This window comes from Taudactylus pleione, unplaced genomic scaffold (genome assembly GCF_031769625.1).
Source record: "Taudactylus pleione unplaced genomic scaffold, aTauple2 ptg000250l, whole genome shotgun sequence".
In the NCBI taxonomy this organism is placed as follows: Eukaryota; Metazoa; Chordata; class Amphibia; order Anura; family Myobatrachidae; genus Taudactylus; species Taudactylus pleione.
This window is the reverse complement of record NW_028284652.1, coordinates 2,311,219-2,339,146: the sequence shown is the minus strand read 5'-3', so window position 1 is coordinate 2,339,146 and position 27,928 is coordinate 2,311,219. Positions and strand designations below refer to the sequence as shown.

Genomic DNA, 27,928 nt, shown 5'->3' with positions numbered 1-27,928 from the left:
CTGTAAAAATGAAGACATTTCTTTAAAAAGTGTGTCTGTCCCTGCAAATTAGGGACATTTGGTGAAATTGAAGATCTGGAAACCACAGATTAATATATATTTTAGATGAATAAAACAGGGTGGTCAGTAGTATAAATACGACATTGAATATAATGAGAGCCAAATGTTTGCCATGTAAAGAGGGTATATGCTGAGAAATGCTGATTATACTGTAGTACACATTAACTTTTTATTATAGAATAAACTTTGCATGAAGTAAATACTCATACTAGTTAAGTTATACTGGAATGTAATGTAATACATCTTCCATAAGAATAAACGATCAATTTGCCTAAATCAATGATGGCCGACATAGGCTCAGGTGCTAGTCGCGTTGAAGACTGGCTGCTGAAGACTGGCTGCTAATTGGCTGATCGCTGAAGAATGGAGAGCCAGGACGGTTACCGTCGCTATTCTATGACGTCACACAGGGAAGATGGCGTCCAACTGGAGGTTTCCGATAAACGTTTCTGGAGGTTCGAACTTAAAACCATTAAAGACGGATAAAATAGTAGCTGTAATCACTGCTGTGGATTAGTGAGGGGCTATGCGCCCGTAATATTGTGTTATACGAGAAAATGTTGTAAGAGATGGGAGGTGTAATGTGGCGGGATACTCTGCAGGTTCTGTATAGGGAATGTGACGGGATACTCTGCAGGTCCTGCATAGGTAATGTGATCGGCTACAATGCAGGCTCTGTATAGCCTAGGTAATGTGACGGGATAGTCAAGGGATTGTGATGGGCTAATCTGCAGGCCCTATATAGTAATGTGACGGGATACTCTGCAGGTCCTGCATAGGTATTGTGATCGGCTACTCTGCAGGCCCTGTATAGCCTAGGTAATGTAATGTGATGGGATAGTCAAGGTACTGTATAGGGAATGTGATGGGCTACTCTGCCGGCACAGTATAGTTTAGGGAATGTGACGCAATGCTCTGCGGGTCCTCTATAGGTAATGTGATGAGATACTGGGCAGGTCCACTATAGGTGGGTTTACCATACACTTATGAATTAAAACCAGGTGAAATGTAGACTTGAAGCCAGCCACAGAACCTGTGTATTTCATGAGTGTCTTGGTTTAAAAGGGTAGTATGGTAAGCCTATCTATAGGTAATGTAATGTGACACGTACTGGATATGTAATGTGAAGCGATGCTCTGCAGGTCCTAGATAGGTAATGTCATGGGATACTCTGCAGGTTCTGGATAGGTTGTGTGATGATATACTCTGCAGGTCCTGGATAGGTAAGGTGATATGATACTCTGCAGGTCCTGGATCGGCAGTGTAATGTGAGGTCGTGGATAGGTAATTGTTTGTGACACACAGGAGAATAGTCATCCCGCACCATAATTGTAGATATGTAATTATTTTCATAAATCTTATCCCAATGATATATATGTTTAAATTAATATTGTCTGCGCATTGAGGTGCTGCTACTAGCTCTAGATTACAATCTACACAATGCAAAAAGGAAAAAAAGCTTCTAATTCTAGAGCACCATTACCACTTATGTGATTTGTTAAGTATGTGATGTTTAAATTGTTAATCTTTATTCATATAATTTTTAAATATTTTTATTTTAAAGAATGTGAAATGAGGTGAAATATTTTATTTTCAACCAATATAACTAATACTGGTTGAAAAGAACTCTGAATACAAATTTGGCTTTAACCCATGAGGTAACAGGTGTCACTGATTAATAGCTAAACTATACAATGCTGTTTTATAATACAGACATGAGGAGATTTAATATCAGCACTGCCTAATTATACACAAACTAGCAGTGGGAGAAATAAACCACCATCTCTAAATAGCATATGATTTTGTCAGTGACTATAGTAACGGGATGCTGGCGGAATCCCGACAGGTTAGGATACCGACACCTGTCTGTAGGTATCTTAACCCTGTCCCTAACCCTCCCTCCCCGGTTCCTGAACCTAACCCTCCCCCACTCCCAATGCCTAAACCTAACTTCCCCCTCCCTGCACCCTAAACCTAACCCTCCCTCCTCCTGCTGGTGTCGGGATTCCGGCGCCGGCATTCTGAACACCGGAATACTCGCCGTCGGGATATTGACCACATCCCATATTAATATTCAGCTGTTAGTATGATATTGCTCAACCCAATTATAGATGGGTGGAAGTTATACTATTTACACAAGTTCAAATAATCTATGATGGAAGTTTTTAAAAATAATCAGCATATAAATTGGACACAAAGCTGACATACAAAACCATAAGAATAAATGTGGAGGAGGTGGAAGAAAGGAAGCTGAGTTATACATAGATTGGTAGTGTGAACAGTAGATTACACCAGGGCTTGACAAATTTTTCTAAAATCTAGGAGCCAGGATGAAAGTGTAGGAGCCAGACCACCGCCCCCCCAATTTTTTGTACAGGAGTGGGTGACGAGCACAGCTCTGTGTGTTATGCAACTGTTATACACACTATACTAGGCCACAAAATGGTCACAGTTGAATGGATACAGTATAATGGAGGCGCCCTCACTGCTCTGCACAGCTCCAACCGCCAGTAATAACAGACCACATTTCACATAAAATAATGGTGCCAGAAAGCACAATAAAACCCCCCTCCCCTCGTGGTCACACCACTATCCCTCTGAAGCCGCTCCGCAATCCCTGGCCACGCATAGACTCTACTACCGGAGAGCTCTATGCAGCCGGAGATAGGAGACAGTAGACACCCGGGACGTACAGGAGGATCAGCGTAGACTAGGACAGACAGCATGGCACAGAGCAGGCCAGGATGGAGAGGAGTCGTCAGTGTAGGTCAGGACAGACAGAGGCACAGCAGTCCCCGCAGGTGACACTCAGCACATGCACTCCTGTGCAATATATGAACACTGCAATACTATAGGCACGAATCTCCGCCGGAGCTGAGGAGGATCTGATTCCTCCCTCACTGCAAAATCTAGTAGCCAGGCAGCAAAATCTGGTAACCATGGCGACCTGGCCCCCGGGATTTGTCGAGCCCTGGATTACACTAAATTATCTCTGATTATTGTATCTCCTCTTTCAGTGACACTATTCCTACTGATCACACAGAGCAGTATTATATCTATCAGTGTTCATTCTAGCACACTGCACATGTCACAACCCGTGCAGTTCCGCTTTCCTGCCTGGGGTGTCGCTCTTTGCTCTGGTGCTTCTAGCACACTCAACTGATGCAACAAACTTCTGAGATACAGACCAGAGTGTGCTAGAAACACCAGAGCAGAGAGCGACACCCCAGGCCGGAAAGTGGAACTGCATGGGTTGTGACAGGTGCAGGATGCTAGAATGAACAGAACACTACATTTATGATACACACCTATTGAACAGTGGCAATTTAATAAGGACACAGGCATAAATAACATAATTACTGAACATGTATTTGTTATACTACTGTATGAAATATAACTGGTTACTGTAATTTTTTTTTCTAATATTTTGCCTCACTCCAGATTCCCTAAAATAAAAGTATTTTATATTGATATGAATAAAGAGTAATATTTTAAACATCACAGACTTATTAAATCACAGACATGATCTTAATGCTGCACTATAATTCGAAGCTCTTCTTTTTCCTCTTTGGGTTGTGCCTGGATAGGTGATTTGATGGGATACTCTGCAGGTCCTGGATAGGTAATGTAATGTGTTGGGTACTGGATAGGTTCAGCAGATGTCTCATTACACAGAGAGTAGTATATTTCTGTCATTTGCTGTAATACAATGCCTAATAAGGATAATGTAACATAATGTGGTGGGTGTTTTTTTTGTTAAATCTGTGCAGACTTGCCTTCTGTGTCTGGTCATTCTTTAATGTCCTGTGATGTCCTCACCACCGAGGACTGCTCAGGCAGTGATGATGATGAGGGTGATGCTTCCAAAGAAGAAATCCTTGATATGCCAGCCTACTGGATTGAAGCCCTAAACAAGCCCAATGATTTCACGGAGTGGATTAAGCTGGTGGCTGTAGCAGAAGGAAAGGTAACCACTGCAGCTCTTATCCTATCTTTACATAAGCGCTCAGACCGCCACCTGTACAGATTCAATTTCTGGCAACCATAATAGGTTTTTTTTTTTTAAATCATTAATTTTTTCAGCATTGTATACACACAAGTAACAGCAAAGTCATTTTATCAGGGAAGGTGATCCAGTGCGAGTCCCCTCCCCCCCTCCCCCTCCCCCCCTCGCACTTGTTTACGCACCGTGAAGACTCTAGCACTGTTCTACAGTCTACTGCACATGCTCTTTTCCTGTTTCATCAGATCTGGGGAGCGCTGTAGACTCTGGGTTTACAGGATATGCTGAGGAGTAGGCATTATATAGTTAATTATTGGAGCTGAAACTCATCCCTACCCTAAGCCCTCCCACCTCCTCCAGCTATTGTGGTGCTTTTTTTTTTTTTCTTTTTAGTGGCTGTTGGAGAAAGGCACGAAGATTATATGTAGGAGCGGTTTTATTTTATTTCTAGTTTGTTTTTCTTATAGGTGCCCGAATTTCCATCTGCGATCAGGCTTTGCAGAGTAGCGGGCATTTTGACAGCGCTGGCAGCCAGCATCTGTCCCCCTAACCGCACACTGCTCCTGGCCCAGGCAGAGGGCCAGTAGGTACCTGCGGATGCTCTGGGACCCTGTGCTTCAGTGAGGCGACCTATACTAACATTTGGGATTTCCTGCCTCCCTCCGGCTATAATATCCGCACCGCAACCCAGGTGCTGCGGTCTTTCAGTTAAGCTGCCACAGCCAACAGCGGTAGCGCTAAGCGGTACTGAACCACTATTCTGGATATTCTCGATATAGAGCTATAGATAGATAGGGACTAGTTTAGTTAATGTGTGTATAGTACATATCTTGTGAGTTTAGGTTAGTTGCGGATTTCTATTCTGTTATATTAAAATTATTTTTTAATAGTAGTTTATATGACTAGAGTCTGTCCTTAGTTTTAATGGGGCATAAGTTCCCTTTTTTCCCCTTCAGTTTACGAAGCCTGTTTCTGAAGTTTTCAGGCTTCTAATTTTCTTTAAATAAATAAATAAATATACATACATACATACATACCAGTATGTCTGGAAGGATAGAGAGACATTGCCAAAACCAAGCAGGGAGCAGCACAGCTTGTACATTGTTTGCTCAAAATGCTCTTTTAAGCTTTTTCGTAGTAACAGGGAGACAGACCCTCTTTATGCAGCTTGTGAGACAGAGGCACTCAGTCAGTGCACATCTGTGGGTTCTCTGCTTGAGGAGGATGATGCAGAACGTGCTAATCAGAGGTGAGTGCTTCCATCCTTATTGTTCCTCAGCTGGCCCTGCCCCCACAGTCTTCACCACCCATGATTACTGGTGTCTATGTAGATCCCTGGTTGGCCCAACAGATGGATAGACTTTCCAAAGAGAAATTGCCAATTCACCCTAGTTTTATCCCTTTCGTTTTCCTGGACGAGCCTGTCCACCGGGTGATCTTCGCTGGGCCACAGAGTTCTGGTCACTTTCTAGGTCATATGACAATGGCGTCCAGACGACCAGGCCCTCGCAGAACAACAAGCAGTTGTAATTACCTTTTCCAGGTCTGTCCCGGACCTCCAAGAGTTGGTGACCGCCTGCTCCTGTTCTCTGGTTCAGGTAGGTTGCGTCCCTCTTGGTACGAAGTATCATGTCTCAATATGTTCTGGATGTTTTGTGAGCTCATCTGCGCTGGTTCCATGTAACTTCTTTCCATGGAACAGGTTAGACGGGCTGCCTTGCTCAGGGAGGAGTGCTCTCTCCTGGGCTCAGGTGTGGTGTCTCTGGAGTAAAACCCCAACCCCTGTTGGTGTGGAGAAACAATCTTTTTCTGGTGCAGAATCCTGATGGGTCTTTTGACCCCATTCTAAACCTACAAGGCTAAACCCTCATCTCAGGGTGCAAAAGTTCAAGATGGAAATTGCGTCCTGTGGCTTCTGTTTGACACGACTAGTCAAAAAGTCTTTCTTCCAGAAGACAAAATTCTAGCACTGTCTGGGGTGCGGTTTGTTTTGCTTCCACGTCGTGTGTCCATCCTATGGTGTATACAGTTGATGAGGAAGATAGTTGCCACCTTTTGTAGTGGTCCCCTTTGCTCACTTCCATTCCAGGGCTCTGCAGCGTTGGAAGAAATCGGACCTTCATCTAGTCAGTCCTTGGTTTGGTGGCTTCATTCCTCTAATCTGTCTGGGGGTTGCTGGTTCTCAATCTAGGATTGGACTCTGTCATGGCTGATGCCAGTCTATTTATGTTGGAGAGCGGTGACGTGGGGATTCCAGAGACTCTGGTTCAAAGAGGAGGCGACCCTCTATGCTGGAACTATGTGTTTTTCCGGAATGTCCTGTAGCAGGTTTCTCGTTTAACGTTCACCTAGGTGAGTGGACTTTACACCAGAACATGTTTAACCTTATTGTGGACTGCTGGGGGTCTCCTGGACATTGACCTCATGGCATCCAAATCTATCAGGAAACTGCCTTGTTTCAGGGCACGGTACAGGGATCCTCAGATGGTGTTAGTGGCTGCTCTCACCGCCAGGTGGTCCTTTCGTCTCAGTTACCTGTTCACACCATTTTCCATGGTACAACATGTGATCTGCTGAATCAAGAAGATGAAGGCCCACATTCTTCATGGTGCACAGAATTAGCCACATAGGGTGTGGGACGCTGATCTTCTGGCTCTGTCAGGTGAATCACTGTGCCGATTGCCACTGCGGGATGATGTTCTCACTCAAGGACCATTTTTGCACCCAGATTTGCCTCTGCTGGCTTTGTCGGCGTGGCACTTGAGACCAGCATCTTGAGGTCTAAAGCAGGGGTGGGCAATAATTGACCCTCCAGCTGTTGTTGAAGTACACATCCCAGCATGCCCTGCAACAGTTTCAGCATGGCCAAATAGCAAAACTGTGGCAGGGCATGCTGGGCTGTGTAGTTCTACAACAGCTGGGGAGATCTTATTGCCAACCCCTGGTCTAAAGGACTTTTTGCGGTTGTCATGAAAACTCTGCAGACCACGGCCATTATTTACGACCGTGTGAAAGGTTTACATTGGATGGTGTGATCGCCAGGGTGTTTCTGCTTCTAAGTTTCGCCTCCTTTCCTTTTTGCAGGCTGGAGTTTCTCAGGGCCTTTGACTTTCCTTGTTACTGGGTCAGTAGTGTTCATTCTAGCACCCTGCACCTGTCACAACCCACGCAGTTCCTTTTCCTTCTTGGGTTGTTGTACTCTGCTCTTGTGTTTCTAGCACACTCTGGCCTGTATATCAGCAGTTTGTTGCATCAGCCCAGTGTGCTAGAAGCACCAGAGCAGGGAACTACACCCCTGGCAGGAAAGAGGAACTGCATGGGTTGTGGCATGTGCAGGGTGCTAGAATGAACAGTAATAGATATACTGCTCTGTGTGATCAGTAGGAATAGTCACTGAAAAAGAGGATACAATATCCATTGATTTAGTGTAATTTACTGTTCACACTACCAATCTATGGTAGTTTTCGCCTTATCAGATCTGTTTCAGAAACGTCTGACTTCTCTTCTGCATGGTCACATGTTCATGCAACGGATGCTGCATGTACAGCTGCCATATGTTCCACCTTGTGACCTCAATTTGGTCTTTGCGGCTCTCCAACGGGATACTTTTGAGCCTCTGTAGTTGGTGGATTTGTTTTAGCTTACTTGGAAAGTAGCGTTTCTTCTGGCCATTGCCTCTGCTCGGCGAGTCTCTGAGTTCACAGCATTATTGGCCAGTTCTCCTAACCTGTGCGGAACTTCGTACTCTGCCGTCCTCTCAACCTAAGGTGGTTTCTCACTTCCATCTGAATCGGGAGATTATTTTACCAGCCTTTCATCTTTCTGATCCTGATAGCCCCCTCTGATTCTTGGATGTTGTCCAGGCGTTGCTGATTTATGTTGACAGGACTGCGGCATTTTGGAAGTTGGACTATCTCCTTAGTCCTCTGACGCTTCAAGGTGCTGCTTGATTAAATCTACAATCAAGCAGGCTTTCGTTGCTTTGGGCAAGACTGTACCTGATCCTATATAGGTGCATTCTACTCGGGCGACGAGTGCTTCTTTGGGGGGGGCACAACAGGGTGCCTTTGTCGAGCAGCTGTGCAGAGGGGCTACTTTGTCACGGGTGCACACTTTCACTAACTGTTATAGTTTCCACACATTTGTGGTCAAAGATGAAAGCTTTGCTCGTAATGTTTTGTGCACGGCTCGGCTTTCTCATGACTTCCCCTCTTGGGGTTTGCTTTGGGAAGTCCCAGGGTCTTAGCAGTGTCCCCCAGATTGGATGAAAGAGGAAAGATGTTTTTTTTTGTACGCACTGTAAACTCCATTCCTCTTGAGTCCATTTGGTGGACTGCGTTCCCTCACTGTGTGTTTGATGCTTTAATTATGCCTCTGACATTTTGTTTTGGTTGCATCTTTTGTATGTTGGATAAATAAATGACTAGTTGGTGGAGGTCGGAGGGCTTAGATGGGGGGGCGGGGGGGTTCAACTCCAATAGTTAACAATTCAGTGCCTTCTCCTAATCAACCCCTCTAAACCCAGAGTCTTGGCAGTGTCCCCCGGATAGAAACTTATCTCCCTGACTTTTCTTCTGTGCATATCTCTAGTAAAATGGCAGCAGTTTAATATTCCTGGTGAATTTTTTTCAGCGGTGTAAGCATATTTAGTGGGTGCAAGGTGTGTGCTGTGGGATCTCCTTAACTCAGGGGCCTGTATTGTAGTCGAACTTCGCACTTTTCTCGTGGCGTTTTGTGGCCATCAGTTAGTATTGAATTCTTCCTTTGATTTAATACTTGGATGTGCAAGCCGTGCTTTCAGATCTCTACATCGCTGTCTCTTCTTACCTCTCACAGAAAAACGTGGCAGCTTGTAGGAAAGTGTACGATGCTTTTCTCTTTCAATTCCCGCTCGCTCACGTCTCCTGGAAGAAGTATGCAGATATAATGCAGCAGATTGGAAGTGCAGAAGAAACGGAAAAGGTGCGTGGGACCATTGAATAGGCTACCACAAACATGATAAATGTTATTCCTGATTTATAGTGATAAACTGCTGCATTTATCTCTTGATTTTGTTGACATATGACTATCAATATGTCCCTCTTGTAAGTTGAAATATGGTAAACACTAGCCACTACATTTAACTGAGTTTGTGGAATCTCATATGGGTTATATGGCCTACAAATTGCTACCTCTTCAAACTGCCAGGTTAAAAACATGCCAAAACTGGATTTATAGCAAGAAGGATGTAAAGATTGTTAAATTAAACAAATTCATTTAAATTTAATATACCCAGTGGTAGGGGGAGGCGATAAGCATCCACTAAAGTTGTTTCAGCCCTTGTAAATAACAGTGGAGGCTCCTGCTACCTGTGATAATTGGATCAATATTTTATTTTTATATATATTAGCATTCCCGCTAGGCTGTTTTAGCGGGGCGCGGCGCCCTGCCCTCCTTCTGGAGGGCAAAAAGCACCCTGCCCTTCAGAAGGAGGGCAAAAAGCGCCCTGCCCTCACAGCCTGCAGGTGCCGTCTTCACCCGCGGGTCGTAGTGTCCCGCGAGTGGGGAAATGTGCGGTGACCCAGTCACCGCCGGAGAATAGATGCCAGGCGCATGCGCCTGGCATCTATTCTCCCTGTCTGCAGCGCTTGGGGGCTGCCCGGCGTGTCCGTAAGTGCTGGGCACGCCCCCAAGAGTGACGAAAAGTTGATGCGTCTTCTAAACACTCCCTCTTTTCAATGGCCGCGCCCCCTTTTTGGGCGCGCGCATGCCTTTGGCCCGCGCACAAAGGTGCCCTCTCTAGCTCCGGCACCCTGCCTGCCGCTGGAGCTAGAGTGAACACTATAATTCAGACTCAGGCCCTTGGCGATTTCAACGTTTCAGTTATTATAAATTGTCGTCAGGAAAACTGATGACAGTTTGTAATAACTGAAATGTTGAAATCGACAAGGACCTGAGTGTGAATTATTTATTTACGCCTTGTGTCCCGCACCTTTGTTCTATATACATGTGCATTTGCTTCTGTGAGGGCACCGGCATCAGTTGCTCATTCATCTTTGGGAGTGCCAAACCTTTGAGATGGATTAAATCCAGTGATGGAGAGCACACTCATCAAAAAAAACGAACTCTCATAGAAAAAATATAATCCTTTTAATGATTCATCTTCATCTGTGAATCTAGCACATGTTGATAAAGTGCCAATCAGAAAACAACAGTGCAATGGAATATCTTTAATAAATGTACTGGCTGTTAAATCAGCAACAAGTCCCATATATACTCATGTGGTCATATGCTCATGTGGTCCGTCGACCTCGGTCCCATCCAGGGCCGTTGGTGTATATATATTAATACAGAGCAGCAGTACATAAGTTTCAATCTTCCCAGTCTGAAAGAAGCACTTTTAAGTTTATAAAATGATCTAACAAACCTATTATAATCTTACGCAAAGCACTGACAAATAGAATACACTTCCTACATGCTGTACTTTGATGGTTCGCCTTCGCACATGCGCAGACCTCGGTCGCCATCCACTATCGGTGCTTTCGCCGCCAATTCAAGTCATCAATGGCAAAACTATTCGCCATCGCCATTACACCAGCAATGTTTTTTTAAATATTGATGATAGTTGGCCATCCCCACATTACACAGTACTCTTTCTATCAGTGTTTCTTATCCTGAAGTACAACACATAGAAAAGAAACCACTCTGGGTCCTAAAACAAGTCAATCCTTTTTCCCAATAAAAGTCCAACCCATTTGAATGGTGCGGAGAAAGAAAATGTACTTTTAGGAGACTTCCTAATGATATTGCTGCATACTCGCTGTGCATTTATTCTGTTTTATACACTGAGCTAGTAGTAAATGTATTTGAGCTGCTGGATTTCTAAAGCGCTGAATTACGGTGTGTTTTTCCAGCTGTTTTAAATCTTCTTATGTTATTAAAAGCAAAACACGCTGGGTTTACATTTAAGAACATAGCCATTTTCAAAATGTCCGTCACAATTGGCAAAAATTGCTGAATTTTAAAGCCTGCAACTCAATACATTTACACCCTGGCTGTTGTCACCTTCTTCTTACTGAGCTCTGGACAGATGTTTCTGGGGGTGGAGTCGGTACTTCTGGTAATCTGCATATCTAGGGGGAAAAAATAGCTTTTTTTTTTTTTTTTTTATAAATGAGTTAACAAAATTGTAACATTGCTGGCCGAAAAAAAAAATGAACCAAATGGTGGTAATATAAATCTAAATTCCTGTTCTGTTAAGTGGAATTGGCAACTATGCTACCTATACACTGCTTCACAAGACTGTCTCTACAGTTTTAAACCCGCACGCTTTGTTAAACACACATTGCCTCCACGCACTGTAGATAACCTAACATAAGCCTCCTTTAAATGCTGTTTCTCTAACATCCATAAAAGGGACACTGAAAACACTATGGTAGAGGTGTAGAGCAGTGACAGTATCAAATTAACCTCCATAAAATCTATCTCCTCTCCCTCTAGACCCTGGAAGCTCAGTGGGGAAACTCAGCTTTTTTTTAAAGTGCTCACAGGAGGTGTCTGATTATTTTAGATCTGCCATACTTTACTGTTATGTTTAGTATTTTGTTTTAAACTATGGAGTCCATAACCTCCTCTGGGAGGTTTTGTTTGGTCCCAAGCTGGACAAAATATTTTCTTTGGCCACAGGAGTAAAGCGTTCCTTTCTTCTTCAGAGTCCATAGGGGGTCCACAGGGTTGATCTTGGGGTTATAGGTTGGGAACCAAATCCGGGCACCACGCAGTTAAGCTTTTAGCTCCCAGGATGCACTGGGTCCACTCTCCCTATAATCCCGCCCCCAAGCCAGAGGCACCTCAGTTTGCGTAGGTGTCCGGCCGGAGTCGGGTCACCGTTAGCGCAGAGGGGGCTGATTAGCAGCCCCTAAGTTTAATGTAGGAGTTTTAATTTTATTTTTAGAACTCTTCAGAGTGGCAGCGTCGGACTGTCCATTGGCCGTCCAAGCTGCCGCTCCTCCTCCCCGTCGGAGCCGCGACGCCAGTACAGATCTGGGGATCGCGGCGGGACCCCAGAGTCTGTACTAGCCGGGCTCTGGGGGAATCCCAAGGCTGCAGCCGTATTGACGGGGATCAGGTAAGTCGCGGGTCACCGCTTGCGTAACATGCAGCCTCCTGCCTCTGGGGACAGACCGGAGGCGCTAGCAGTGGCGGCTGGCTACCCCTCTGTAGAGGCACACCCCGTGTGACCGCTAGACCACCAGGGACTTGAAGTTCGGCAGCGAGAGCTGGCATCCTGGGGGTTAATTGCTAGCCAGGGGAGGCAGCCTTCCCTGTCTAGCGGCTCCTCCCCTCAGCTCAGCGTGCCTTTCCTGTGTGTGGTCTGGTGTCCATGAGCTGCATTCCTCAGTGGGCCACGCTTCCTCTGAGGTCTCCAGGTGCCCATTTTCTCTATGGTGCAGCAGCAGAACTCCTAGGATAACAGTGAGCCCAGTCCCCCTGCGTACCTGGCAATTTGGGTGAGCGTACACAGCGCTATAGCCTTCCCAGACACTGAATCTGGGCAGTTGAATGTAGCGACATTTGCAGTATATTATAGGTAATGTTTAGGTGTTATATATATATATATATATATATATATATATATATATATTAGTCTGCATTGTATGTGACTTATGCTAGTGCTGACTGTCTGCTTTTTCTATCACCTGCCAGTGTATATCTATCCCTTTCTTTACAATCTGCCCTAATACAGGTTTACTTAGGGTGGTTCTGAGACCTCACATGTATATACTTGTCAATATTTGTGAGGTTTGTCAAATACTGTTGCATGCTGCACGTTGCCATATTTTAGATGGAATTGTGTGTTGCATACGCTGATAATAGGTCCCTGCAGCTAATCTTAGCATCAGTCAGGACCAGTATAGCGCTGCTTGATATTTCCACGTGGCTGGTTAGTCAGATAGGTCTGACCAAGAAATAGAGCACGATACTGCTCCCATTTTTTTTGATATCCTGTGAGTCATGGACTGCAGGTGTGAGTACGGAGGATTTGACTCAGGAAGGGTTATGTATAAAGTGCCATCAGGTGCCGGGCCACTTAACGCACCCCCCTTGGGCGGTTTGTTTTCTCAAGACCCAAGCCTCCATTGCGGATCGCCTGGCGGCCCCCATAGTTGTGACCCACTTGGGGTTACCTCAACATGCTACCCTTCCCTCTCAGGGTATCTCGCAGTTCTTGCGGTTTACCCCTGTTACACAAACTATCGCTCCCTACCGGGGTTTTTCAAATTCCCTCAGGTTCCACAGCAGCCTGTCATTTCCCTTGCAGGGATTAACACGACAGCCACCCTGGGTGGATGTTGTTTCTAAGGAATACAAGATGGCGTAGTAAAAGCCCTGTGGTTATGATGTTTCGGACTCCTATCCCTTTCACACGAGGGGGAGCCTAAAACAAGTATTATCCCTGCTTGGGTGAGGGCGGTCGAGCCATCCTAGTTATAGAGGATGTCAAACCGGCACCTAAATCAAATCACCCTCAGTTTAAGCATTAAAGTGTCTTTGGCTGTTTTTCCCCCTCTCTGACCAGTGGGTGGATCACATGGCGGGGTCTGGCAATCGCCAGATAGGAGGTATCCCCATTCCGTGAGGGTCATTGCAAGTCATAAGAATCACCTCATGGGATGGATTCTCATGTTACTGCTTAAGAGCGCTGCTACGCCTTCCATCCCTGCTCTGACGGATACGTAGGTGGTAACTTTGCCTGAAATCAATATACTCGCTTTCAGGGGCTGTTGCCTGTCCAACCATGGCTATCTCATGGGTGGCTAATGCTATGAAGTGCTGGCCTGATGCATTTGTAGAGCTTTTTCCCTCAAAAACTTCTGGTGATTTAGATGTCTTTTGTTGCTCACATAAAAACTGCAGTTTCATATGTTGGAGTAACACCATTGGATGCCAGTCTCCTAACCTTCAGGGTTTCGGCTGCGTCTGTATCTGCCGCCATACCTTATGGCTGCGCTCAGGAACGGCAGAAGTGCGCTCCAAGATGGGCCTTAAAAAGGGATACCCTATCTTGGGGAGATCTTGTTTGGTCCTGGCCTTGACAATATTGTAGCACAGTATCCCGAACGGCAAATTTCCGCTTTCATCTACTCCCACTACAAGGCCCCAGACTAAATCCGTTAAGTCTTTTTGTCTTCAGGGACAGCCTAAAGGCCGGTCTTTTCCTAGGTTGTCTGCCTCCATGAGGGCCGCCATACCAGTTACCGAGCAGACCTGGACATCCAGAAGTCCTGCTTCTAAACCTAAGGATGAACCTTCAGCCTGACTGGACAAGTCTTCATCTGGGGGATCCCAGAGTGACATACCAACCTTTTTTCAGTTTACCCAGTGCTGGTGTCAAGTCACCATGTATGCTTGGGTAAGAGTTGACGTGTCTCACGGGTACGCCTTCTCATTGTTCAGACGGTCTCCCCACATGTTATGCTACCCTTCTTCAGATCCGAACAAGGCCTTACAGATCCAGAAAGCTATACAGCTTGCGGTGAGCAGGCATGTTTTTGCCAACCCCACTATCTCAGCAAGGCACTGGTTATTCAGCTTTCTTTCTTGTGCAGAGGCCGAATGGTCTTCATTGGCCTATCCTCTATCTCAAATCCCTAAACCAGTTCCTATAAGGTGCCTAGGCTCAGGAGGAAACCCCTACGCTCGGAGTGCGCGGATGTCTAAACAGTCGACAAGTGTCATTACACTCTGTAATGCGCGTTTTGGTATCCAGGGTGTCTAACCTAGACAGGGTTTAATATGCTCAGTTCCATTTCAGGCTTTTGCACGATCTGATCCTCTCCAGATGGAATGGGTTTCTCCATCGGATCACTGTTCGGACTGTGATGCTCTCTCCGGAGGTGCGTCGGTCTCTATCTGGGTGGCTATGGCCATCTCATCCAGAGTAATCTTTACAACGGACGCCAGTCTCTGGGGTGCAGTGTCTGGTCCGCATTCCTTTCAGGGCAGTTGGACGTCTGTCGATTCCGCCCTGCCAATTAACTTGTTGGAACTTTAAGCTGTCTTGGGCCCTCACTCTGGCCTAACACATACTTCACGGTAAACCTGTAAAGGTTCAGTCCGGCAATGTCACAACAGTGGCTTACATCTAGGAGACACTGGTCGTTGGGCAGCAATGACAAGAATGTTACACATTCTGCAATAGTCCAATGGTCTCCTCCCGGCCATCTCTGCAGTGTTCATTCCGGGAGTTCTCCATTGGGAAGTGGGCTTCCTCAGCCATCACGATGTGCATCCCGAGGACTGGTCTATTCTACAAGAGTGCTTTCAACTCCTAGTGAGCAGAGGGGGCCTCCCACAGGTGGTCCTCATGACCTTCTGACTCTGTCACACACTGCTGGTGTTAGAGTCCGGAACTAGAGGTGCTGCAGCAACCTTCGGTGACGCGTTGTCGGTGAAGTGGACCTTCCACTTTGTGTACCTGTTTCCTTCAGTCTCCCTTCTTCCTCGAGGTCTTCGGAAGTTCAATCAAGACGGAGGTACTCTCCTTCTGGTGCCTCCAGATTGCCACAGACGCCACTGGTACTTAGATTTTCGGAGTCCACATAGACGCTCCGTTCCTGCTGCCTCAATATCTGGATCTGTTGTCTCAGGGTCCTCGCCTTTCCCTGGTCCGGGATCATTTGTCTTTGACTGCGTCCCTACTGTGGTCCTAAGGCTTCTCTGACTCTGTCATCGTCAGGATGTTTCCAGCGCGTAGCCCAACTTTAGCTGGGATCTTCCACAGACTGTGGCATGCATAATTCTTATGGTATCGTACCTGTAGCTACGATCCTCAGGTGTTTAGGAATGCCAGAAGTTCTGGCATTCCTTCCAGCTGGCTTAGGTCTCGCCCTCCGCCTGGCCTTCCTAAAAGTGCGGGTCTCTGCACTGTCAGTTTCGTTCGGATGTGGAATTGCTCCACTCTCGGGTATCCGAACCCTCCTTCAGGGTGTTTTCTTAATTCTACCTCCCTTTATCCCCCCTGGGGGCTCCTTGGGATTTGGCAGTGGTTCTTTGTGTCCTCCTGTGGCCTCCATTTGAATGACTAGCTTTAATAGCCCTTAAGTGGTTTATGGCTTAGACTCTTTCGTTTGGCGTTTTACTTCTGCCAGGAGAGTGTCGGATTTGGGAGCGTTCTCATGTGGCTCCCTCTTCTGGATATTTCACCAACACAGGGTTGTGAGTGGCACTTACCCTGTGTTTCTTCCTAAAGTGGTTTTTAAGTTCCATATTATTCAGGAACTTCTTGTACCGACATTTCAGTCTCCAGTCCTCTCGGCTGGGGTGGCCTTATTGACTGTGGTCTAGCCTCTCTGGTTTTACGTGGTTCCGTTCAAGTTCCTTCAGGACATCAGACTCCTTATTTGTAGTCTATGAAGTTCACAGGAATGGATGGCTGGCCGTTAAACGGAAATTGCCTAGATGGCAGGGGCCTACACGTGGGCCGGCCTTTGTTTCTTTTAATGCTTATTCTACTCGGGCTGTGGGTCCCTCGTGGGCAGCTCGCTGTGGCGCCTCGGATTGCTCACTGCAGCTTCTGAGCATACCCTTCCATACGGACAGCTTTGGGACATGTTCAGCGTTTCCAGTGTCCCTCAGTTGGGATTTCTTCTTCCTCCATAGGGCACACAGGCTTTACGGTGGGCATAGGTTAGTGGGTTTAAGTCTGGGCGCTCCACATAATACTTGCAATCCATCAGCCCAGGCCCCCCCCCATCAGCAGCACACCGTGGAATCTGTGCAGACAGCTTCATGCTTTTTGTGTTTTGTCTGAGTGGGCAGCGCTGGGCGTCCTGCAGCACACCTGCTCTGCCGCTCCGCCACCTCAGAGCTGGCAGCCGCAGCACCTGCGACTGGGTTAGCGTCTCCGGCTGGAGCTCCATGGAGGGAGCCGTAGCTGCAGCTGGCGCAGCAGGGGTACAGGTAAGTCAGCTCCCTGTTTGCAGGGAACTGCGTTGTCGCTGCTTTTCACCTCTGGTTAGAGAGACGCCAACAGTGCTGACTGTGGGGACCTAGGTCCTCTCCGCATCCCCACTAGACCGACAGGGCAACTGGACGCCACGGTGTAGACAGCCATTTGCCTTGGGGTCCATGCCAGAAGGGGAAGGTAGGCTCTCCCCGTTAGCTCCGCACCTGCCCCTGGGTGCTATTCCTCTTAAGGCATTGCATCCCAGGGTGACTTCTCCTCTCTCCCCTCCTTCAGAGACGCTGGGCAGCCATTTTCACAGTGCCTGCTAATGCAGCTTGTCTCTGGAGAGTGCAGGCTCCTAGTCTCCCTGAATTCCTCGTTCTCAGCAGTCAGTTTATACTATACAGCTCCTTCCTCCCCTCCTTGGGCTGGTTTATTGAGCACTTATTGCCTTTTTCTATTGCTGCACTGAATTTTCTGTGTGTGTGACTATTTTGTGCACTTTGTATAGTCTCAGGTCTCTACATAGCCCCACTCATTCTTTTATTTGTGGTGAATTAGCATTCATTGCTCTACCCCTTGTTGGCACATCTCCGTTCCTTGCTCTGGTGTGTGGGGACTTCCGGACCACGATGGTCTCTGTTCACTGTTTTGCAACGTCACAGCAGGAGGTTCCTTCAGCTTCACCTGCCAGTCAGGAATCTGCTTGGTCTTTCTTGCTATCCCAGGTAATGTTGCAGTTAGTTGATAGGCTCACATCCCCTGGGTCCACTCCTTCTACTGGTGTCTGCTCAGGCGCGGCACATCTCTCCAATGTTGTGCCATCTACTTGGCTGCCTTCCGCTATAAAGCCTCCTTCGATGCAGTCCTTTATGCGGTCAGTGCATGGTTTAGCGCAAGTGTCTGAATCTTTCAAACAGATGCTGGACGGGGACTGCACTTCTAAACGTAGGCTCTCTAGACTGGACAGCTTTACACCCTTGCCTGATACTGATTCAGACTCTGAGGATTCCTCTGACCACGAGGAAAATGTTTATATAGCCTCTGATGAGACCTCTTCTATTCCGCAAGATTCCCAACCCCTGGTAGACTTAGTTTCTTTGATTAAAGCGATTAAATCTGTATTGCTAATCAAGGATTCTGAGCCAGCCCCTATATCCAACGCTCCAATGTTTATGCTCCGCTTGAGGACCTTTTGGCAGAGGCATGGTCACACCCTAATAGGCATTTTCAGGTCTCTAAGCACATTACTTCCTTTTATCCTCTGCCTGCTGCCAATTAGACTAAGTGGGAGTCTCCTCCCCCGGTTGATGCGCATGTTCCCCGCCTGGTCAAGAATACCACCCTTCCCTTCCTCTTCCTAATACGGAATCCATTAAAGATCTGACGGATAGGAAGTTGGAAACATTTCTCAAATTTATTTATTCTAATGCAGGTGTGGTATCCCGTCCGGCCCTGGCATCTTCTTGGGTTGCTAAGGCCATCTGTCGCTGGACTCCCTGGAGGATGGCCCCACTTCAGGTACCCACAAGAATGATCTTTGGCCTTTCGTGGAGCATATCCGAGGGAGGCTTCATATCTTGGGGTGGCGGCTATAGACACAGGAATACTGACTTCCAAGGTATCTGCGTCTTCCGTGTCAGCTAGGAGAGCCCTCTGGCTTCGTGCTTGGCAGGCTGATGCTGTCTCTAAGAAGGCCCTGGAAGCTCTCCCCTTTTCGGGGGATATTCTTTTTTTTTTTTTTTTAATTCAGAGTTGGACAATATAGTGGCTACAATGGCAGCATTTAGGATGGCCTTTCTTCCTTCTGGGGCAGCCCCTAGGTCGAGATCTTCTAATTTGCGCTCCTTTCGTCTGCAGGGAAATGTCAAGGACTTATCGTTTTTCTAGGGCTCAAGGATCCTCCACTAAAAGTTCTAAGCCAGCAGTTAAAAACCCTGGTCTATCAGGTGCCCAGTTGCTAAGCCAGCCGAGAAGCCTGCTGCATGATGGGGCGGGCCTCCACCTGGGGGACATCAGTGTGGGAGGCTGGCTTCTACTTTTTTCCGAGATTTGGAGGGCGACCACAACGGACGCCTGGGTAAGAGGGGTAATCTCTCAGGGATACGTGTTGACGTTTCGGGAGCATCCTCCGGCCCAGTTTTTTTTTCACAGGTCTTCCTTTTGGATCAAGAAAAAGTAGGAGCCTTGAGGTGGACTATTCGCTCTCTACTGGCCTCCAAGGTAATTGTTCCGGTTCCCTCATCTTAGCGGGGCACAGGCTTCTATGTCAGTTCCTGGTGCCGAAGACGAACAGTTTCTTCCAGCCGATTCTCAACCTGAAGTCTCTTAACAGTTACTTGCGAAATCGCAAGTTCCGCATGGAATCTCTTTGTTCCATTATACTAGCTCTGGATGCCAGGGCACTTCATGGCCTCCTTAGACATCCAGGATCCCTATTTGCATGTCCCCATCCATCTCAGTCACCAGTGAATCCTTGGGTTTGCTGTCCAGGAGGAGCATTTCCAGTTTCGGGATGTGCAATTTGGGCTCTCCGCATCTCCTCATGTCTTCACGAAAGTCGTGGCGGTCATAGCAGCTCATCTTTGGAGCAGGGGAATCTGAATATTTCTCTTATCTGGACAACTTCTCTTGGCCCAATCTCCAGAGGTTCTCAGGGAGCACATTTGGGTCATGGTGGACCTTCTCCAGAATCACTGGGTCATCAATTGGAAGAAATCTTCTCTGTCTCCGTCTCAGAAGATGGTGAATTTGGCAAGGGCATTGCTGGACTCCGGGATTCAGCGGGTGTTCCGGCAGACAAAGTTTGGGACTTACAGGCCAAATTTAGTTTATTTCTGTGTCATCACTGGGTGTCAATACACTCTTGCATACAAATCCTGGGCTCTCTGGTCTCCACCTTCGACATGGTGGAGTATACCCAGTTTCATTCCCAGCCTCTCCAGTTAGAGATTCTGGTCCTTTGGAAGAGATCCCATCTGCAGCTCAAGTCTCAGACTGATTGTCCTCTCTGTGTGTAATTCCCTCTTGTGGTGGCTCCAGGGTTCCCATCTGAGCAGGGGACGCCCCTTCTGGATTCAGGACTGGGTCCTCCTCACCATCGAAGCCTTCGGGGGTGGTGGGTGGTGACCTGTCAGAATATTCAGGGTCATTCTGTGTTCGCAAATACATGCTATAGCACGTATTTTACCCGATGTCGGGCATTGGGGACTCACTTTTAGAAAGTCCCCGGGGACGCGCTGTGCTGTGGCCAATCCCTGACAGCTGGCTGCAGCACAGCGCATCCCCCTGAGAAGGACACAACGCTGTCTGTTAGAGCAGCCAATGAGAGTATTAACTATGTGGTACCCAAAATCCAACCCACCAACCTATACCCAACGTAAAGCCTGTATCCCCTATAGAATCAAAGAAAAGGATTTAACAGGTAAGAACATAAATCTCCGTTTTTTTTTCTCTAATATGTTTGTCTTCTGCTATGAGTCCATTGGGGGACACTGGACACTCTTGCTGTACACTCTCACTTTACACTTCTCTTCCTGTTTACTTTGTTTGCTTCACAGTTCTCCGTGTTAGGATCTTCGTTCCTGTTGTTGGAGAATCTTGCCTCTTTCTGTTGTTCTGTCCTCCGAGCTTTGTTAGAAAAGTACTGAGCTTCCTGGCAGACTTCTGTGGTATAGAGGGGGAGGAGCTTGACCTTCTACACCGCACTTTATACAGTGTTCCCCCACTAAACTATTAACACACAACCAAATTATATATGCACGAGTAATACAGAAGAGAGGTGAATCTGTAATTGCCCAATCAGAATTGTTTAGCTAATGCTGACGACAGTTGTCATCCTCCTCCTGTATTTACACCAGACCTCAGGCTTCTTCAATTGATACATCTTTGACAGGCATATATGTATCTCTGTACTGACTGGTCTGCATCTGTTTTCTATGATGGGAACATGTCCTTACTGTACGCGGCTTATGTTAGAATGCCCTTTCCCCACCTGTGTTCTGGGCATGCTCAGAAACCATCTGCATATTTTACGCCTCGCAAAGTGTCATCAGCCCGTTTGTATTAATATACAATAAATAGCATGAAAGGATTTTCATACATACAAACACACCAGTTACTGAATATGTCCAGAAATTATTGGGCCTGATTCAGAGGTGGACGCCAATGCAGCCACGACTGCGTCTTTTTCCAGAACGCCTTTATGCTAATGACGCAGTCCATGGAATTCATATAAAGACACCAACCAGTTGTGGCACTATTCTGCCACTTTGCGTAAAAGGTTTCACCAGTGGACATTGCACAAGCCGAGGTGCAGAATGTCCTGAACATGGCCGCCGAAATCGGTGCAAAACACGCAGTCGCTGTGACACACCTGCGTCTGACTAGCAACCCCCTTTACCTCCCAGGAATGCCTACTGAAATTTCCTGAAATAAATGAGGGGGGGGCGGTCTGCGCTTCACAATTGTGGTGTGGTGGTGGGGGGACTGGGAGGGAGGTGGGATGAGGAAATGGTAGGTGCAGCAGCGTGAAAACAGGAGTACCTGTGCCTGTTGGTTCAAACGGAGGAATATGTGGTACACGTGCGCTCCTAAGGGTGTGTGTGGGGGAGAAAGGGAAGGTGAAAAAAAGGGGGGGGGAGGGGAAAAAAAAGAGGGGGAGTTGTGGGATAGGAAGGGAGTGGAAATGTAAGGCTGTTGGGGAAATGGAAGTGTGGATATGTGGCTGTTGTATAGATAATGTTTGTGGGTGTACGTGGGTGAATACAAATGAGGCAGACAATAAGTGTAGGATCCAACCTTTTATTGGGTAAGGCACAATGCTTCCCTAGGTAGTTCGGTTATATGGTGTGGGCATTAGCAGATAAGTGTAGTGATCCTCGGTTGGGGAGTGGGTGTACCCTTTCAGGAGGCTCCTTTCCGTGTGGTCCTTACTCCTGCACGTTCCCCTGCTGGACCTATGGTCTACAGTCTTACTGAACCCGGATGTGGGGTCTGAATAAAGTCCTGTACTTAGTGCAGTAGCGGCGTCCCGCTCTGTCTCTGGGATCTTTGTACCTACCGGTAGGCGTGGATTGTCCTGTGGTTCTTTGCAGCTTTGGCTGTGATCCCAGGTGTTAGCCGGATGTTACGTGACCCCTTCGCGAGCCCACGGGGTGTCTGGCAGCCGTGCGCCCGTCGACATTCTTTGGTGGTGTGATGCGATGCGGAGACCCGCGTGGTGGGGTTGATCCACGGTCCCGTGGAGTCAATGAGTGGTGTTGGGCACAGTGATGGGGCTGGTGGGCGGGACCCAGGGTCTGCCTTGCGGCACGGTGCTGGATCCTCTGCAGCCTTTCTTTGTGGTGTGGTAATGAGTACAATGGTCAGAGTTCTGGTGGTTGGTGGGGGGTGCTGATTCTGCAACGCGTTTCGGCACTGGTGCCTTCTTCGAGGTGTGACCTTCCTATCCCACAACCCCCCCCCCTTCCCTTTCTCCCACACACACACCCTTAAGAGCGCACGTGTACCACATATTCCTCCTACTGAAATTTCCTCCCTCTGCGACTAAATTTGTTCTGCGTCCCCGGCGGCTGTAACCATCGGCACGCATGCGCTGACTGAAAACGTCTGCTTGCGTCCTTTGCTGCAACAGAGTCCACCTTTTGAATCAAGCCCTTTGCATGATAGTTACAGTAAAGGAGCATGCGTGAACAGGCATATGATCATGTGACAACAGTAATTAAACAGGAACAAGAGATCTTATACACCGTTATATAGACAGGTCATTTAGTAAGACAGACAAGGTGTGCAATCTGTTTTGCTGTATTCGGATCTTTGTCAGTGTACTAGCAATATGCAATAGAGAACTTAATCGCTGATGAGGCTCTGATTTACCATGCAAGAGAGAGTCGTTTCACTTGTATTGTGAAATGTCAAGGTAGCAATTCTCTAAGATTGCGACGTCATCTGCACAGTTAAAATGAAGTGCAAAGAATTTTCATTCTACATGTGTAAAAGGATGCTGCGCCCTCACCGAAACACGAATTGACCCAGCTGGCTCTCCTGGTGAGATCAGTGTTCTCTCCACAACTCAGCAGCTGGGGAGGTTCCAGAGAGCTGGATGAGTGCTTGGTTATGAATAATTGTTACCTGCCGAGGACAGATCAAGATGGTGATTGAAGAGAAAACACTTGGAGACAAAAAGGCAAGTTTTAATATCCCCAATGTCACATAGTCCAGATGCAACACATAACACAATATATACAACGAACGATAACTGGGCTTTGTTATGTAAATGCTTTATGAAAACATTAAACACTTAGACATGTGAATGAAATATATATTCCTTCAAGGTTTCAAAAAAATAAATAAAAAATTCTAAGGAAAAAAAACAGCAGCAAATATTTGTCTTCATAGTCTGCATTGTAATGATGATTTTTTAATGGGTTTTTATTTGGTGGGACACACATTTTGGGTAATGTTACCTTTAGGAACCAGGGTGCTGGAAAACAAGAATAGACTACACCTCCCTGTAACCCACTGTTTCTTCCTCCTTTTTCCTGTGTCCTGTATGTCTTGCACAGGAGGTCGGCAAAAGTCTCTTGCTCTTCCTTGTTAATTATTTTAGTTAATTCCATTTTTTTTTTTTTTTAAATTTAAAAAAATAAAAAAATCTTGAATATATCCTCAGTTTTTTTTTTCAGGGATATTTTTTTAACAATCAGCTATTCTGAAAATGCTTTTAGTGACCGTTGTTAAATATGAATTGTGACTAAGTTTAAGAATATTTTTAAATTAATGTAAATGCAGAATTTGTATATAAACTTTCTTAATTTACTGACAGTGTAATTTCTATTTTTTTTTGTAGGATTTGTTTTTTTACCTCACTTTTTCTGTTTTCTCATGTCATTATTGTATATAATAGTGAAGTTGTGTTTATATAGGCAAAAAGACAACCAAATACAAAACAATTCTAGTCATAAACAGAGAAAATTCACTTGGTTTATTAAATATTACAGTAATATGTCTACATTACCATTTTGTTTTCTAATGTGGCACTGAAACATACCTCTATTTAGATTATATTGTGCCACTTCCAATACTGGATTGTATGTATACTAATATTTATGCTCTGTTCAGGTCTTTAGTCGTGCTGTGAAGGTGAATCCACTGAATGTCACGTTGTGGGTAAATTATATCTCCTATGTGAAAAAAAACTTGGATATGTCTCTGCCGACATCCCACGAGACATTAGATCGGTAAGCAAGAGGTGGGCTGCAGATAGATATATATTTTTCTCTCCAGGTATTTACCTTCAAATGGATAGAATGTTCTGTGTATATTTGTGTTGGGAATCAGTTCGGTTGTGAGTGATAAATTTGTATGGATGAAAATGATCAAATAGTAAGGACAACATTTTTGTAAAATGTTTAAGGCTAGAAACGGTTGGTAATTCGGTAGGTTGGCATGTGCAGTACCCCATAGTTATATTGATACTCTGCTATATTCAGTGCATGTTCCTTCCTTGAATAATCAAACTGGCTGTTCAGTAGCCCAATTTATTATTTCAAGAATAAAATTGCTAACTATATTATGATTTTCATTTGGGTGGTTATCAATTGTCTTTGCATTCTTTTGCTAGCAGCTAGCCTGTTACATAACTACATTTTGTGTTTTGCATGTGTCCAACTGGTTTCTGTTTTTGACAGGTAGAACTGCATTTCTTTTTGTGCTTTTAAAGAGGCCAGGAAGAAATTTTATCGTGGGAGACCTCTTCCACCAGTCTGACACTGTGGCCAGCCAAGTCTATTCCACTCATCATTTTGTCATTTATATACAATGATTGATACTAATGTGTTATTTAAAATAAATATATAAATGATGCTATTGTTTTCTATTTGAAGCAGCAATCTTTTTATGTGTCTTAAGAAGTTCTCCCACCCAAATTAATTTTGTCTGTAAAGATCTTCTTCCCAGTTCATAAGCTTTTTTTCTGGGGTTTTTAGAGTGTTTAGATGACGTATACAGCAATTGGCCATTATTCCTGAAATAATCATCTATGGGGAAAATCCAATTAGCTGCGGAGATTCAATCAGCGGGGTTTACTCCATGCGTTAAACTGCAGAGTTTGACTTTTACTTGCAGCTTCAGGAGCTGTAGAGATACGTCTGCAAGAAAAGGCACCCGTGGGGGGGTTAACTTGTGGAGAAAATCCATTGATTATGCAGTTTATGTGGAATCATTGGGTTAGCGCTCGCTAACCCTTGGTTTATCGTGCAGGGAAAATGCCATTTAATTGAATAGCATTTCCCTGCGAGGGTAAACCTTGCTGCCAATTTGATTCCCCCCTATGTATTTAAAACCATGCCTGCCTTCTTGTAAACTTATTGTCAGGACTCCAGATTTGAAGGGTAATTGCACAGACGGTGTAATGGTTAGCATTACTGCCTCACAGCACTGAGGTCATGGGTTCGATTCCCACCAGGGCCCTACCTGTGCGGAGTTTGTATATTCTCCCTGTGCTTGCGTGTGTTTCCTCCGGGTACTCCGGTTTCCTCCCACACTCCAAAAATTTACTGGTAGGTTAATTGGCTCCAAATTAACCTTAGTGTGTATGTGTGTGCGCATGTGATAGGGAATATAGAGTGTAAGCTCCACTGGGGCAAGGACTGATGTGAATGGTAAAATATTCTCTGTAAAGCGCTGCGGAATATGTGTGCGCTATATAAAACTCTGGAAATAAATAATTGTACTACAAGTTGAGTCTCCGATATCCAAAATGCTTGGGGCCAGGGGTATTTTGGAATATTTGCATAGAAGTAATTGGGAATGGGACCCAATTATACACACACAATGCATTTATGTGTTATATACACCTTATACACACAACCTGCATGTAATTTTATACAATATTTTCTATAATTTTGTGGCTCAAACAAAGTTTGTATACATATATAAAATTCAGTTATGTTTCATATACACCCTATACACACAGCCTGAAGATAATTTTATACAATATTTTTAATAATTTGTGCCTTAGACAAAGTTTGTGTAGATTGAACCATCAAAAATCAAAGGTTTCATTATCTCAGTCAAGCCAAAAAAATTCTGTATTTCGGAATATTCCGTATTTCAGAATATTTGGATATGGGAGACTCAACCTGTATATGTACTCAGAGCTGCATGGAGGTGTTCTTTAAAAATTATCTATCTTTCTTTCATTCATTAGGACACTGCAAAATATGGGATACAGAGGTGCAGTGCAGGAACTTCTGCACTTTAAATCTCCCTCCAAAAGCTCAAGCCAATCCTCCTCTAAACCCTGTATCCTGCTGGGATCACAGAACCCACTGGCACTGTGGGATGCTTGGAGCCAGGCTAAGGAGGTACTGTGTGATGGTACCTTCTCCTGTTTTCTGCTAGCTCCCACTGTGGTATCTCTTCACAGCAGGACCTGGTTACTTCTGATGCAGATAGTGACCTGAATCCCTGTGCCAGCGGGCAGTGGGACCATGCACTGTAGACGTGGCTTGCAGAAAAGTGGTTTTACTCTCCAGGATCAGTCAGCTATATGTCGCCGTCAGGGCCTTCACTGGAGCAGTAGAAACAGTGTCTCTGGTGCCGGGGGTACGGCATAAATTGGAGCTACTAGATATGGCAGCCACACACTAGGCACAGCAAGGTTTAGAGGTAGCAGCTATTCCTTTGCTTTCCTCACTTTCAATCACACCAAAAAAAATGGAGCAGCAGCTCTTTCTCTTTAGCGCTCTACCCTGCAGGGAAGTAGTGAGCAATGGTTGTGGGTGCTATTTTTGTTGTGTTTTCTTCCTTTTTGCTGGTATGTGTCTGTCATGCACTTTCCATATCCATCTTGGATTGAGCTCTTTTCTTCCCTCATCTTCTACTGTGTTTGACAAGAAGAATGTGGCCAGGCTTAGAGGAAGGATAGCGGCAAAAGTCTTCCTTGTTATAGTTGCCGATCCAAATCGCCCAGTCTAGAGCGGATACTCACATATTCATGGCATGTGATGCAGACGACCAGAGGCAGTGAACGCCTATGGTGGGCCTCAAAGAAAATGGCAAAGCCAGTCTTGGGTTATCTTTGGCCCTGGCTATTGCTTTGTTTACACAGCTCACTGCAAGTTCCATGGAGTTGAGCAGGGACCTTCCCTTCTCTGCACCTCCCACGGGAGCCATAAGGAACAACTTTCTTCTCCCTGGTATCGCCAATCAGGGCCTTTCTGGTGGTTCTTCACTTTTAGCTAGGTTCAGACTGTTTTCCTCCAAGGAGGAGATTGATGTGCCTTACGTTTCAAACACTTTGGTTTCCTTATGCTGTTAAGAGGACTCCCAACATGAAATGGGGATTAGAGGATTTGTTGTGATCCATCAGACTGATGCTAAATTTGCGATATAACAGAGAATCCGTGATTCTTGACTAAATGCTGTTTAAGAGAGAAGGAAACGGACTGTTTCCCTTTTTATGTGACTCATGGACTAAGCCAGAACATAATTTTCATTTCTCTCACAGGTTGCAGTCCTCTAATCTCAAGCAAGGATACAGTGAAATGAGAATCTCTGCCTAATGCTGGGCACACAATGACAGATAAATCCATTGAACGGGCGATATCCTTGTAGTGTATCGGTTGGTATGTACAGTCGATATGTCTGTGAACAATGTTGTTCAGACTTATCGCCTCTGCCCTGCAACATAGCCGATGCCGAAAAATCTTGCTGATATATTGGCACACCCTGCTTTGTGTACGGGTGACCCGCCGACCTACTGTACACTGTGGCTGCAGGGAACCGCTGGTGACTGACATCTGAAATGGGTGGGCAAATTTAAATCTCCCCCCATTTGTGGTGTCAGTGCAGACAGCACAGACACAACGGCTGAATGATTGCAATTTTTGATTTCTTTTTTTTCTAAAAGTAAATGTGTGATTTAGCTCCGA

At 45.8% G+C, this 27,928-nt stretch overlaps 1 protein-coding gene across 1 annotated transcript in view; it reads left to right on the top strand.

Annotated features, from left to right (window-relative positions):
• The first annotated feature begins 411 nt into the window (after positions 1 to 411).
• LOC148515328 (pre-mRNA-processing factor 39-like) overlaps positions 412 to 27,928 on the top strand; it is a 52,459-nt gene continuing 24,942 nt past the window's right edge. The window contains exons 1-4 of the mRNA XM_088480020.1: positions 412 to 515; positions 3,831 to 4,027; positions 8,900 to 9,025; positions 24,114 to 24,232. Coding sequence (XP_088336146.1) covers positions 476 to 515; positions 3,831 to 4,027; positions 8,900 to 9,025; positions 24,114 to 24,232 — 482 coding nt within the window. The 5' untranslated portion in view covers positions 412 to 475. The remainder of the gene's footprint in view (positions 516 to 3,830; positions 4,028 to 8,899; positions 9,026 to 24,113; positions 24,233 to 27,928) is intronic.